The sequence below is a fragment of the Entelurus aequoreus genome, linkage group LG25 (assembly GCF_033978785.1).
Source record: "Entelurus aequoreus isolate RoL-2023_Sb linkage group LG25, RoL_Eaeq_v1.1, whole genome shotgun sequence".
NCBI lineage: Eukaryota > Metazoa > Chordata > Actinopteri > Syngnathiformes > Syngnathidae > Entelurus > Entelurus aequoreus.
In genome coordinates, this window is record NC_084755.1 from 19942421 (window position 1) to 19956131 (window position 13711).

General features: G+C 40.2%; 1 protein-coding gene across 1 annotated transcript; it reads left to right on the forward strand.

Annotated features, from left to right (window-relative positions):
* Positions 1-1138: 1138 nt before the first annotated feature.
* Positions 1139-10646, forward strand: LOC133642803 (cytochrome P450 2K1-like). Its single transcript, XM_062037193.1, has 9 exons — positions 1139-1353; positions 1420-1582; positions 2846-2995; positions 3346-3506; positions 8553-8732; positions 8813-8954; positions 9029-9213; positions 9289-9430; positions 9499-10646. Exons 1-9 carry the CDS (start codon positions 1156-1158, stop codon positions 9684-9686), a joined length of 1509 nt encoding a protein of 502 aa, XP_061893177.1. The 5' UTR covers positions 1139-1155; the 3' UTR covers positions 9687-10646.
* Positions 10647-13711: the final 3065 nt, after the last annotated feature.

A 13711-nucleotide genomic window follows, 5' to 3' on the forward strand; every position in this document is an offset into this window, starting at 1 on the left:
AAAGTTATAACACTGAAACGCCCTCAGGAAGAGGTGCTTTAAGACATGGCTAGTTAGCTAGCAGCTAAAGTCCAGCTACTTCTAAATCACTAATCCCCGTCTCCATGGCGACAAATAAAGTACGTTTCTTACAAGTATCATCCCTGCAGGACGAGGAATAGCTAAACATGCTTCACTACACACCGTAGCTCACCGGCGTCACAATGTAAACAAACGCCATTGGTGGATCTACACCTGACATCCACTGTAATGATACCAATGATGACACTGATACTATGATTGTGTCAATATTTTTTGGCATCACAACATCTTCTTTCCTTTTTTTAAAATGTATATTATGTGTATAAACTCAGGAAATATGTCCCTGGACACATGAGGACTTTGAATATGACCAATGTATGATCCTGTAACGACTTGGTATCGGATAAATACCCAAATTTGTGGTATCATCCAAAACTAATATAAAGTATCAAACAACAGAAGAATAAGTGATTATTACATTTGAACAGAAGTGTACATAGAACATGTTAAAAGAGAAAGTAAGCAGATATTAACAGTAAATGAACAAGTAGATTAATAATTCATTTTCTACAACTTGTCCTTAATAATGTTGACAAAATAATAGAATGATAAATGACACAATATGTTACTGCATATGTCAGCAGCTAAATTAGGAGCCTTTGTTTGTTTACTTACTACTAAAAGACCAAGTTGTCTTGTATGTTTACTATTTTATTTAAGAACAAACTTGCAATAAGAAACATATGTTTAATGTACCGTGAGATTTTGTGTTAAAATAAAGCCAATAATAAAAAAATGTTGTCGTCCCCTTTATTGAGAGAAGTACTGAAAAGAATCAAAATAATTTTGGTACTGGTATCGGGACAACACTAATGTGAGTATATTTGTGTAATTTGTATGTACAAAAAAACAATATGAACAATGCCTTTTGTCGCAGTACAAGTTGAGTACAAGTTGTTGATCACCTTATAACTTTGCTTACTTTATTTGAATCTATTTATTTTGTTGAGGGGATTCACCCGATGACACTGTGTCAACACGCCCACTGGAGTGTGATTGGAGGAACAGCTTTTATAGAGAGCCACTGAGCGTGTGCAGCAAGTGTGTTTGTGAAGGTTCGTGCCCTGACACAGCATGTTTGAAGAGCTCCTGCAGGCTCCTGCTTTGGCCTCCTGGTTGGGGCTTCTTGCAGGCTTGCTGGCCGTCTACCTTTTGTACTCCAGTTGGACTTTCCAAGACGAACAGAAGCGTCCTCCTGGACCCAGACGTCTTCCCTTGCTTGGTAACCTGCATCAGTTGGATCTTCAGAGGCTTGATAAGTCTCTTTTTAAGGTGAATCATTCTTGTTTTTCATACTGATGTTTAAGTGTTGCATGGACCTAACCCCGATTTGTTTAGCTGTCTAAAAGGTACGGACCGGTGTTTACCGTCTACTTGGGACTCAAGAAGGTGGTGGTTCTGGCTGGAAGCAAGACAGTCAGACAGGCTCTCATCAACCATGCTGAGGAGTTTGGGGAAAGAGAAATCACCCCTTTATTCCACGATTTCACCAAAGGGCATGGTAAATATATATTTTTTATGTCTCTCGGGGTCTTAAAACCTGCTGGGTCACCAATTAAAAAGCTGCCAAGAAAAGTTTCTCTTAGGAGCCAAGATTTAAAAACGATTAGAACCAACTTATGCTGGGCCTGCATGTTACTCTTTGCAATTGTTTATGACACAAAGTGCAATATTTTCCCAAGTCTGTCTACTTGAGGTTAAAGGTTGAGGCAGGGCAAAGATAAGAGGGTCTTGGTGGAACAGGAAGTCAGACACAGAGCAAATTAAGCTGGAAAGAGGTAAGTGCATGTGCCTCACAATACGAAGGTCCTGGGTTTGATCTTGGGCTCGGGATCTTTCTGTGTGGAGTTTGCATGTTCTCCCTGTGACTGCGTGGGTTCCCTCCAGGTACTCCGGCTCCCTCCCACCTCCAAAGACATGCACCTGGGGATAGGTTGATCGGCAACACTAAATTGGCCCTAGTGTGTGAATGTGAGTGTGAATGTTGTCTGTCTATCTGTATTGGACCCGCAGACGTGAGCACATCACCCCTATATTAGCGTCCCTTCTCTGGCTCCCTGTGCGTTACCGAATCAATTTTAAACTCCATTTATTTGTTTTTAAATGTCTAAACAACCTCGCGCCAACATATCTCTCCGACCTCCTTCAGCCTTACTGCCCCACCCGATCCCTAAGATCAGCCGATCAGCTGCTACTGACGGTCCCAGACACAAGGCTGAAGCTTAGAGGTGACAGAGCTTTCGCCGCTGCTGCTCCCAAGCTCTGGAACGACCTACCTCTTAGTGTTAAACAAGCCTCCTCTCTTCCTGTTTTTAAATCTCTCTTAAAAACATACTTTTATTCCATGGCTTTTAACACTGAGTGATATCCATCCTGCAATGGCACCTGCTGTGAACCTGTTTTTATGTTTTTGTTTTTTTTAATGTTTTATTTATTTATTTTTTATCGTGTTCTGTTTGTGTTGTGTTGTGTTTGCTCGGTTCTCGTATTATCTTTTAACCTGCCCATTGTACAGCACTTTGGCTACCCCTGTGGTAAATTTTAAATGTGCTTTATAAATAAAGTTGATTTGATTTGATTTGATTTGGCCCTGCAATGAGGTGGTGACTTGTCCAGGGTGTACCCCGCCTTCCGCCCGAATGCAGCTGAGATAGGCTCCAGCACCCCCCGCGACCCTAAAAGAGGGACAAGCGGTAGAAAATGGATGAAATTACACTGAAAACTTGTTTTCTCCCATTAAAACACACTTGTCACTTGCGTACAGGCATAACATTCTCCAATGGTGATGGCTGGAAGGAAATGAGGCGCTTTACCTTAGCGACTCTGAGAGATTTTGGGATGGGCAAGAGACTCAGTGAGGAGAAAATCACTGAGGAGTGTCACTACCTGATTGAAGAGTTTGAAAAACATAAAGGTAACTTTTTTAATTGACTTAAATCCAGTGGCGGCTGCTGACCTTTCAAGTTGGGGAAGTCAACGGACGCTCAGCTTCAACACTTTTTAATGACCTCTGACGTCACGCTGCCACAATCAACCAGAAGAAAGTCGCGTCAACCATCGCAAAAGTAGATGCTGAACAATAGTTTATTGCATTCTAACACATATTTAGTCAACAAATTGTCAACACAAAAGTACATATTTAAACATTTGTTTGACATTTCAGGGGAACCTGAGCTTTCCTTGCATTCTTAGAGCAACCGCCGCCACTGATTTAATCCACATGACTTTGCTGTGGTTCCTAATGCACTCTGTCTTTCTGCTCAGGCAAAGCCTTTTACAACAAAACAATCATCAGCTACGCAGCTTCAAATATCATTTCGGCCATCATGTTCGGAAAGAGGTTTGACTTTAAAGATGCAGTCCTCCGAGATATGGTGAAAAATGACCAAGAAATCACTCGCCTGGCTGGATCAGCTTCCATCGTGGTACTCCATCAACCCGGACTTATAGGGTCTAAAAAGATGACTAAGTTGCATTGCATTTATACACTCGCCAGACATTTTATTTGGACACACCTAAAGCTGTGTCCAAAAATGTTGACTTTCTTCACAAAACCCAAAACCAGTGAAGTTGGCACGTTGTGTAATTCGTAAATAAAAACGGAATACAATTAGTTGCAAATCCTTTTCAACTTATATTCAATTGAATAGACTGCAAAGACAAGATACTTAATGTTAGAACTGAGAAACTTATTTTTTTTTGTGCAAATAATCATTAACTTAGAATTTAATGGCAGCAACAGATTGCAAAAAAGTTGGCACAGAGCCATTTTTACCACTGTGTTACATGGCCTTTCCTTTTAACAACACTCAGTAAACGTGTGGGAACTGAGGAGACCAATTTTATAGGTTTTCAGGTGGAATTCTTTCCCATTCTTGCTTGATGTACAGCTTAAGTTGTTCAACAGTCCGGGGTCTCTGTTGTGGTATTTTAGGCTTCATAATGTGCCACACATTTTTAACGGGAGACAGGTCTGGACTACAGGCAGGCCAGTCTAGTACCCGCACTCTTTTACTATGAAGCCACGCTGTTGTAACACGTGGCTTGGCATTGTCTCATTGAAATAAGCAGGGGCGTCCATGATAACGTTGCTTGGATAGCAACATATGTTGCTCCAAAACCTGTACGTACCTTTCAGCATTAATGGTGCCTTCACAGATGTGTAAGTTACCCATGTCTTGGGCACTAATACACCCCCATACCATCACAGATGCTGGTTTTTGAACTTTGCGCCTATAACAATCCGGATGTTTTTTTTCCTCTTTGTTCCGGAGGACACAACGTCCACAGTTTCAAAAAACAATTTGAAATGTGGACTCGTCATACCACAGAACACTTTTCCAATTTGTGCATCAGTCCAACTTAGATAAGCTTGGGCCCAGCGGAGCCGGCGGCGTTTCTGGGTGTGGTTGATAAATGGCTTTGGCTTTGCATAGTAGAGATTTAACTTGCACTTACAGATGTAGTGACAGACTTTAGTTCCTACAGTGGTTTTCTGAAGTGTTCCTGAGCCCATGTAGTGATATCCTTTACACACTGATGCACTACCGTCGGAAGGATTGAAGGTCTGTAATATCATCGCTTACGTGCAGTGATTTCTCCAGATTCTCTAAACATTTTGATGATATTACGGACCGTAGATGGTGAAATCCCTAAATTCCTTGCAATAACTCGTTGAGAAATGTTGTTCTTAAACTGTTGGACAATTTGCTCAGGCATTTGTTCACAAAGTGGTGAATGACTGAGCATTTCATGGAAGGTGCTTTCATACCCAATCATGGCACCTACCTGTTCCCAATTAGCCTGTTCACCTGTGGGATGTTCCAAATAAGTGTTTGATGAGCATTCCTCAACTTTCTTAGTCTTGTTGCCACTTGTGCCAGCTTTTTTGAAACATGTTGCAAGCATCAAATTCCAAATGAGCTAATATTTGCAAAAAATAACAAAGTTTTCCAGTTCGAACGTTAAGTATCTTGTCTTTGCTGTCTATTTAATTGAATATAGGTTGAAAAAGATTTGCAAATCATTGTATTTGTTTTTTTCTATTTACAACTTACACAACGTGCCAACTTCACTGGTTTTGGGTTTTATATAAAGCACATTTCATTAAAAAATATTGTATTATTGAAGTAATATAAAGTGAACTGATAACAATAATTATTAATATAACATGGACAGGTGAACTAAATATAATTCTCCAAAAAGTTGATTGATAGCAATAGAAACAATAATATAAGAACGTTATATAAAAGCAGTAGGGTTTAAAGATGGATAAATAGAAAAAAATCCATGAATAGAAGTTGATTTGTTGCATTGGTTTGTACCCCACCGTATTATGTGGGACAAGAGTCTATTGTAGGGGTGATGTTTGATAAGAAATTATCGAGTTCGAGTCTATTATCGAATCCTCTTATCGAACCGATTCCTTATCGATTCTCTTATCGAGTCCAGATAGGTTGTTGTATATAGAAAAAAACACACAATATTTGGTTTAACAAAAGCTCACTTTTATTATATTAGAAAACAATTTAATCTAAAAAATAAATAAATATTGACTGTTACCCCCCTAAAAAAATAAAATAAAATAAATAAATATTGACTGTTGTTACCCAAAGTATATTAAGTGGGATTTTTCATAAAAACAAATATATACAGTAACACAAAAACAACCTGTCTCTGTGATCACTATATGTGTATAAATAATAATATAGTGTTAAATAAAATCAGTCCCTTGGGCACAAAACTGAAAATAATACAGCTCTCCAAAAAGTGCACTTCTGCTGCTATTTGACATAACTGTTTGTTATGATGCTTTGACATTTTTGCACTTTATTTCTTTATAGAAAGAAAATTCTATGAAGAGAAAAATTGTTTGCAAATGTGGTTACAATGCTAAAAAATGAAAAGTTAAAGCTAAAAAAAGAAATACACTTTATTGAGTTAACATTATTTAAGATGTGATGAGCTAGGGAATATAACAACTACACTACCCAGCATGCAACGGGAGTGACGAGCATGCGCGGTAGCCCCGAAAAGTGTTGCATGTCGTCACCCGTGAAAGTAAACGTCAAGAACTCAGCCAACACGCCTCGTCTGCATTATTTATAATTAGACAGACAACACATATACAGTGTGATTTTGTTTTTTTTACAAGGAAAGAAAAACAAAAGTTAAAAAAGGGAGATGTGTTGTATATATATGTATGTGCTGCGGTTGCTTTAAGAACGTTGCGACAGCTGCCGTAAAGGAGGTGCGTTGCTAGCCTGGTTGCTATGTTTCCGGTTGGTCGTAAAAGTGTTCATGTGTTTGTACCCTGCTCAAATCTCTCGGTAAAGTTATTCAATGGATTATACCTTTTGTTTTGAACTTTATTACACTTTGGAGCGCTTTTTCCCGTCCATTTTTTTCCTGCTTTCCCTATCTGCGCCTAATTACTGTGCTACGTGACGTCATTTCTTGTGATGTCACGCGGAGCATTTCTGGTCGGGACGGGATTCGTTCCGAGGGATTCGAATAAAGAACCAACTATTTTCTTTACTATAGTGGTCTCGATAACGGGTACCGGTTCTCAAAAAGGGATTCGAGTCCGAGGACTCGGTTCTTTTCTTATCGAACAACCGGGAAAACCGGTTTCGAGTATCATCCCTAGTCTATTGTCACAGTTTTCAAAATTGGAGGCTGCCGCTTGACAAAAAAATCAGAAAAGAAATAACCATTTTAAAGGGGCCCTGTTATGCAAAACCAACCTTTCTTACCTATCGGTACCTGTTGTTGTGTATTTGGGATCTGCATAGGTCCTGAACATTTGAAATCAAACTGTGTTTTATAAAACAATCTTGCCTAACTCCCACCCTCATACTTACGGGAAGCCATTTGGAATTTGACTATTTATATATCAGCAGATTATCCATATATGGTATAAATTTACCCAAAGGGCTTTGCGCAGGTCCGCCATTGCAGTTCGACGTTATAATCAATAAGTTCCTTCTTTTTCTCTGTATCTTCTTGTTGTGGGGCGGGCTGGCTCGTACATGTGCATGCATCCTTCGCTGTTGCCATTTCTAATACAAATTAGATTACAGTTCAAACTTAATCTGTCAGTAGACCGACTTGCTATGGAAGTGCTAAAAACTACAACAAAGATGGTGGGGGAGAAGATAAATAAGACCGCCCACAAAATGGTTTCATCCTGAGGAGAGGGTCACAAAGCGGTTTGAAAACAGTCTGTAAAACAACATTTATGCAAAATGTAGACCAAAGCACCACCCATACATGTTATGTAGACCAATGTTTTTCAACCACTGTACCGTGAGATACAGTCTGGTGTGCCGTGGGAGATGATCTAATTTCACCTATTTGGGTTAAAAATATTATTTGCAAACCAGTAATTATAGTCTGCAAATGATGTGTTGTTATTGAGTGTCGGTGCTGTCTAGAGCTCGGCAGAGTAACCATGCAATACTCTTCCATACCAGTAGGTGGCAGCCGATAGCTAATTGCTTTGTAGATGTCGGAAACAGCGGGAGGCAGTGTGCAGGTAAAAAGGTGTAATGCTTAAACCAAAAAGAAACAAAGGGTAAGTACCCCAAAGAAAAGGCATTGAAGCTTAGGGAAGTCTATGCAGAACGAAAGTAAAACTGAACTGGCTACAAAGTAAACAAAAACAGAATGCTGGACGACAGCAAAGACTTGCTGTGGAGCAAAGACGGTGTCCACAACGTACATCCGCACATGACATGACAGTCAACAATGTCCCCACAAAGAAGGATAAAAACAACTGAAATATTCTCGATTGCTAAAACATAGTAGATGTGGGAAATATCGCTCAAAGGAAGACATGAAACTGCTACAAGAAAATACCAAAAAAAGAGAAAAAGCCACCAAAATAGGAGCGCAAGACAAGAACCAAAACACTACACACAGGAAAATGGCAAAAAATGGCGTGATGTAACAGTAGACCTACTTTGAGACAAGAGCTATATTGATGCATGGTTGGTTATGGTTTAAAGTCATATCCAACAATTGCGACAACGACTTTTTACTGTCAACTGAGTTTCGTTTTTTAATGATTTCTGCTGGTGGTGTGCCTCCGGATATTTTCAACGCAAAAAATGTGCCTTGGCTCAAAAAAGGTTGAAAAACACTCATGTAGACCACAAGGAAGTGTTTTACATGAAGAAAAAAAAAAATATATAGCCCCTTTAAATCTGCTAAATTATTTTCAACTTTATCAACAAAAGCATTTTTTGGGGGGGAAACAAATTACTTTGGGAACTTATTTGGGAAATTATTTTTATAATTGTTTTATTTACTCTATGTTGCAAATAGGAGCACTATTATTTTGAAAGCCCCCGTGTCCAGTGGTATTCTCTATATATAGTCACTAATTTAGCATTATCATTGTGTATTATATAATATTGATATTTTTATTGCTCGTGAAAAATAATATTTTCCATTTTGCTCCATGACAGATCTACAATGCATTTCCAAAGCTGGGCCCTTGGCTTAAAAACTGGAGGGATATAATGAAGAATATGGAGAATACCAAGCAGCATTTATTGCACTTAATAAACAAACTAAAGGAGACTTTTAATCCTGACATATGTCTGTGCTTTGTTGATGCTTTCTGCACACGTAAGCTGAGTCTGGAGGTAGGACGTCATTATGTTTACATATTTAAGTCTCCTTAATGCAACCATGTGCATAAAAAATATCTGATGTCTTTTGCAAGGAGTCTGACGCTCAGAGGGTGCAGTACCACGATGACAACCTGGTTTACAGCGTAATCAATTTGTTTATTGCTGGAACTGACACAACATCAAACACTCTTCGCTGGAGTCTACTTTTAATGGCCAAGTACCCTCAAATACAAGGTGCAAATCATAATAATATTGCATGAGAGAGTTTTGGTAGAGTGGCATTACTATCAGTGGTCTATTTCCTGCAGATCGGGTCCAGGAGGAGCTTAGTAGGGTGGTGGGAGACCGTCAGATCAAAATGGAGGACAGGAGGAACCTGCCTTACATCGATGCTGTCATCCATGAGACGCAGAGGTTCGCCAACATTGTCCCCATGTCCGTCACTCGCAGCACCAGCAGAGACGTCACCTTCCAGGGATACTTCATTGAAAAGGTCAGCTGCTGCTCCATAAATAAAGGATCCCAATCAAATCAAAACTTAATGTTTTTTGTCCCTTGGTGCACCAAGGGGACCACTGTGCTCCCTCTGCTGACATCTGTCCTCTATGATGAGAGTGAGTGGGAGACACCAAACACCTTCAACCCTTCCCACTTCCTGGACGAGGAGGGTAAATTCATCAGGAGGGATGCTTTCTTGCCCTTCTCTGCAGGTATTACATCTCTCTCTTTATTTGTTTTAGTTACTTGCTTTTTAGATTCACAGAGATTCTCTTTGCAGGCCGCAGGGTTTGTCTTGGGGAAGGTCTGGCTCGGATGGAGCTCTTCCTCTTCTTCACACACCTCCTGCAGCGCTTTCGATTCACCCCTGCACCCGGGATGTCGGAGGAACAGCTGGATTTGACGCCAGTGGTGGGCTTTACGCTCAGTCCTCTACCACACCAGTTGTGTGCTGTCAGTCGCCACTGAGAAGAAGTTGTTTAGATAAAAGTAAAAGGAGTGTCTAATACAGGGGTGTCAAACGTACGGCCCGTGGGCCGGATCAGGCCCCCGAACAGGTTTTATCCGGCCCGCGGGATAAGTTTGCTAAATATAAAAATGAGCCGAAATTTTGGAATGAAAGAAACCGCCGTTCTAAATGTGTCCACTAGATGTCGCAATAGCAATTCTTTGTATCATTGGGGATGATGCTACATATGTAAAAAAAAAAAGAAGTAACCACATGATGTGAGTGCACCAGTCCAGGAAAATGATCAAACTACATGAATAACATGATTTTGATATATTTTTTTTTTATCTTGATAGATTGAAAATCAACACCAATGATTTGACTGATGAATATTATCACATAATTTATTCAGAAAGTATAAATAATGACAAATAAAGATAGAATACTGTTAACCACAACATGTAAGTGTAAAAAAAACCCCAACAACATTATGATTTGTACATTTTCAGAATGTGCTTGTTCTATTTAAAAAAAAAAGAAAACAATCTGAAGTTGTCTTTATTTTTAAGTTATTGTGCCGTGATTTTACCAGTCCGGCCCACTTGGGAGTAGATTTTCCTCCATGTGGCCCCCGATCTAAAATGAGTTTGACACCCCTGGTCTAATACCTTTGCACTCACTCTGTCAATTTTGGGATCAATGATTAACATTATTAACATTAAAATGGAGTGTTTCTGAGCTGCACTGCAAATAATGACCAAAATGTGTGACATTTGAAAAACTTTCAAATAATTCATACTAGTGTTGTCCCGATACCAATATTTTGGTACCGATACTGGTACCAAAATGTATTTCGATACTTTTCGGTACTTTTTGATACTTTTCTAAATAAAGGGGACCACACATAATTGCCTTATTGGCTTTATTTTAACAAAAGATCTTAGGGGACATTAAACATGTTTCTCTTTGCAAGTTTGTCCTTAAATAAAATAGTGAACATACAAGACAACTTGTCATTTATTAGTAAGTAAGCAAAGAAAGGCTCCTATTTTAGCTGCTGACATATGCAGTAACATATTGTATCATTTATCATTCTATTATTTTGTCAAAATCATTAAGGACAAGTGGTAGAAAATGAATTATTAATCTACTTGTTCATTTACTGTTAATATCGGCTTACTTTCTCTTTTATCATGTTCTATCTACACTTCTGTTCAAATGTAATAATCACTTATTCTTCTGTTGTTTGATACTTTACATTAGTTTTGGATGATACCACAAATTTGGGTATCAATCCGATACCAAGTAGTTACAGGATCATACATTGGTCATATTCAAAGTCCTCATATGTCCAGGGACATATTTCCTGAGTTTATAAACATAATATAAATTTTAAAAAAACCGAAAGAAGATGTTGTGATGCCAAAAAACATCGATGTAATCATAGTGGCATCGACGAGATACGTGCCTGTACTTGGTATCATTACAGTGGATGTCAGGTGTAGATCCACCAATGGCGTTTGTTGACATTTTGACGCCGGTGAGCTACGATGTGTAGTGAAGCATGTTTAGCTATTCCTTGTTCTGCAGGGATGATACTTGTAAGAAACTTACTTTATTTGTCGCCATGGAGACAAGGATTAGTGACTTAGTAGTAGCTACAACACTGCAGACGGCGGCTGGACTTTACGTAGTCCTTCAACAATCGCTATTTTTTCGGTATCAATAACAGGTAATATAGTGCGTTTGTGAAAACCATTTGGATAGTTTTTATTTTGGTAAAAAATTGTTACGGTTCAAACACCTGCCGCCTCTCACTCTGTTGTACGCTCCGCTGAGCGCGCCTCGGGACACGCCCACGGGCGTTCCTCTCCTGCAGCAGCCGCGCCTCCGCGCATCTGCGCTCACTCAACAATCAACACACCTACCGCTGATGAGAGATCCCCCGCCTTCTTAAGCCAGCGTGTCCTGCGTTCCAGTGCCAGAACGTAGCTACTTGTACCAGTACAGTAAAGCCTTACACGTCTCTGGCTTCCGTGCCTATGTGCTTCCTCGCTCTCTGTGTTTCCCCTCCTTTGTGCTCATCGTGTCTTGTCCTGTGTCGTCATCCAGAAGCCCCTCGTCATTCCCTGGTTTCGAGCTGTGTGTCTCGTCTTCCCGGATCCCCTCTGGACTTCCCGCTGCTTTCCCGGATCTCCACCTCACACCTGCCCCCGGACAACGACGCCTCGCTCCGGCCCCTGACCACCTGCCTGTCCCCCGGACCTCCGAGCCTGCCTTGCCCTTTCTGGACTTCCGCATGGATCTTAACACGCACCTTCAACACCACCCGGTAACACTCTACATATAATCGCTTCACATAGTCACACTATATGTTAGAATAATTGTTTCTAAGTTATCACAAAAACTTTGTGTTACATTGAGTGACCGGTAAGAAGACAAAAGCTGTCTTTGAACCTACCAAGGGAAGCAAGATGTAGGTGTTCCTGTGTCTTTCATGTATTATAATCAAACGGAAAAATATTGTCTGACACAGGAGCTACAAAGGTAAAGAGGAAGCAGAACCAGAATCCCCTCCAGGCGACTTCCTTTTTCAACTGTTTTACGAACATCTTTTTGAACTGTTTTACGAACCTCTTTTTGAACTTGTTTACGACCTTTTCTTTTTAACTGTTCTGTAACCAAAGGCAACGCTGTTTACGACCAGTGTTGGGACTAACGCGTTACAAAGCAACGCGTTACTGTAACGCCGTTAGTTTCGGCGGTAACTAGTAATCTAACGCGTTATTTTTTATATTCAGTAACTCAGTTACCGTTACTACATGATGCGTTACTGCGTTATTTTACGTTATTTTTTATGTAGTATCGGCTAGAAACAGAAGAGCTGAGTGTGTTTTATTGCTGCGCTGCGGTGGAAAAGAAGAGGCGTGCTTTCTGTGGGTGGGGGCGGGGGAGACTCCCAGACCGTAGTTGAGGGGCGCAGGGGAGACGTTCCTCCATGCCTATGTACTTCGGGGCTAACAACCTTTACTTTACCCGGAAGTGGGTCTTTACAGCTGAGGGTGAATGACGAGGCCGGCGGTTTGTTGCAACTTTGTGACTTTATTGCACGCAGCCATCCACCAAGCTAGAGCACCTGCACGCACTCACTGTCGCCGCTCCCTCACTTCTCTCGCCCACTCACTCACTGACCTCACTCACCCCACATGCTGTCATATCTTAAAGGGCCACACACACACACACACACACATACGCTACTCTCATAACAACTAACACGACATCATGGTGAAGCCAGAAGTCAAGTTTTTTTTAACATGGAGACATTCTCAATACTTTTCTTTTGTCGAGCACAAAGAAAAGAACATTTTAGTTAAATGTAAGTTGTGTCTTAAAGTTAAAGTGCCATTATGTTGCAGCTATTTCAAATAGTTTTGTCAATTTGTTCTGGCCTGAAATAGATTGGCCCTTTGAAACATATCTTTGTCTTTGTGTGTTGTATGTAGACCACATTGCTTTCTGAGTTCAGTGATGCAAATGCATGTCAAGTTGATCAACAGATGGTATTATTCTCCAGTGCAATAACAGTACTGAAATGAAGGCTAAAAGGGCATTAATGGGAGCCTTAAAAAAAAGGAAGAAAAAAAAGAAGTAACTAAATAGTTACTTTTCACAGTAACGCATTACTTTTTGGTGTAAGTAACTGAGTTACTTTTGAAATAAAGTAACTAGTAACTGTAACTAGTTACTGGTTTTCAGTAACTAACCCAACACTGTTTACGACCCACTTCCCTCTGGAAGCAGCTGGGGTCATGTGGTCGGAGAAAGTCAAATAAAGAAGGAGGAGTACAATCTTTCGCCAGAGCGTGCTGGAGATTGCACAAGGGTACAGTGTCCAGGCGACTCTCCTCAATATTGAGCCAAATTGAATTCTGTCTCTGTTTGATTCTTTGCTTCTTGTCTTGTTTAATAGATGTCATCAGTGTTTGAACCTGACATCTTCTTGGTCCTTCGAGCCGGATTCCAGCAAGAGTGAGTGAAACCAGAA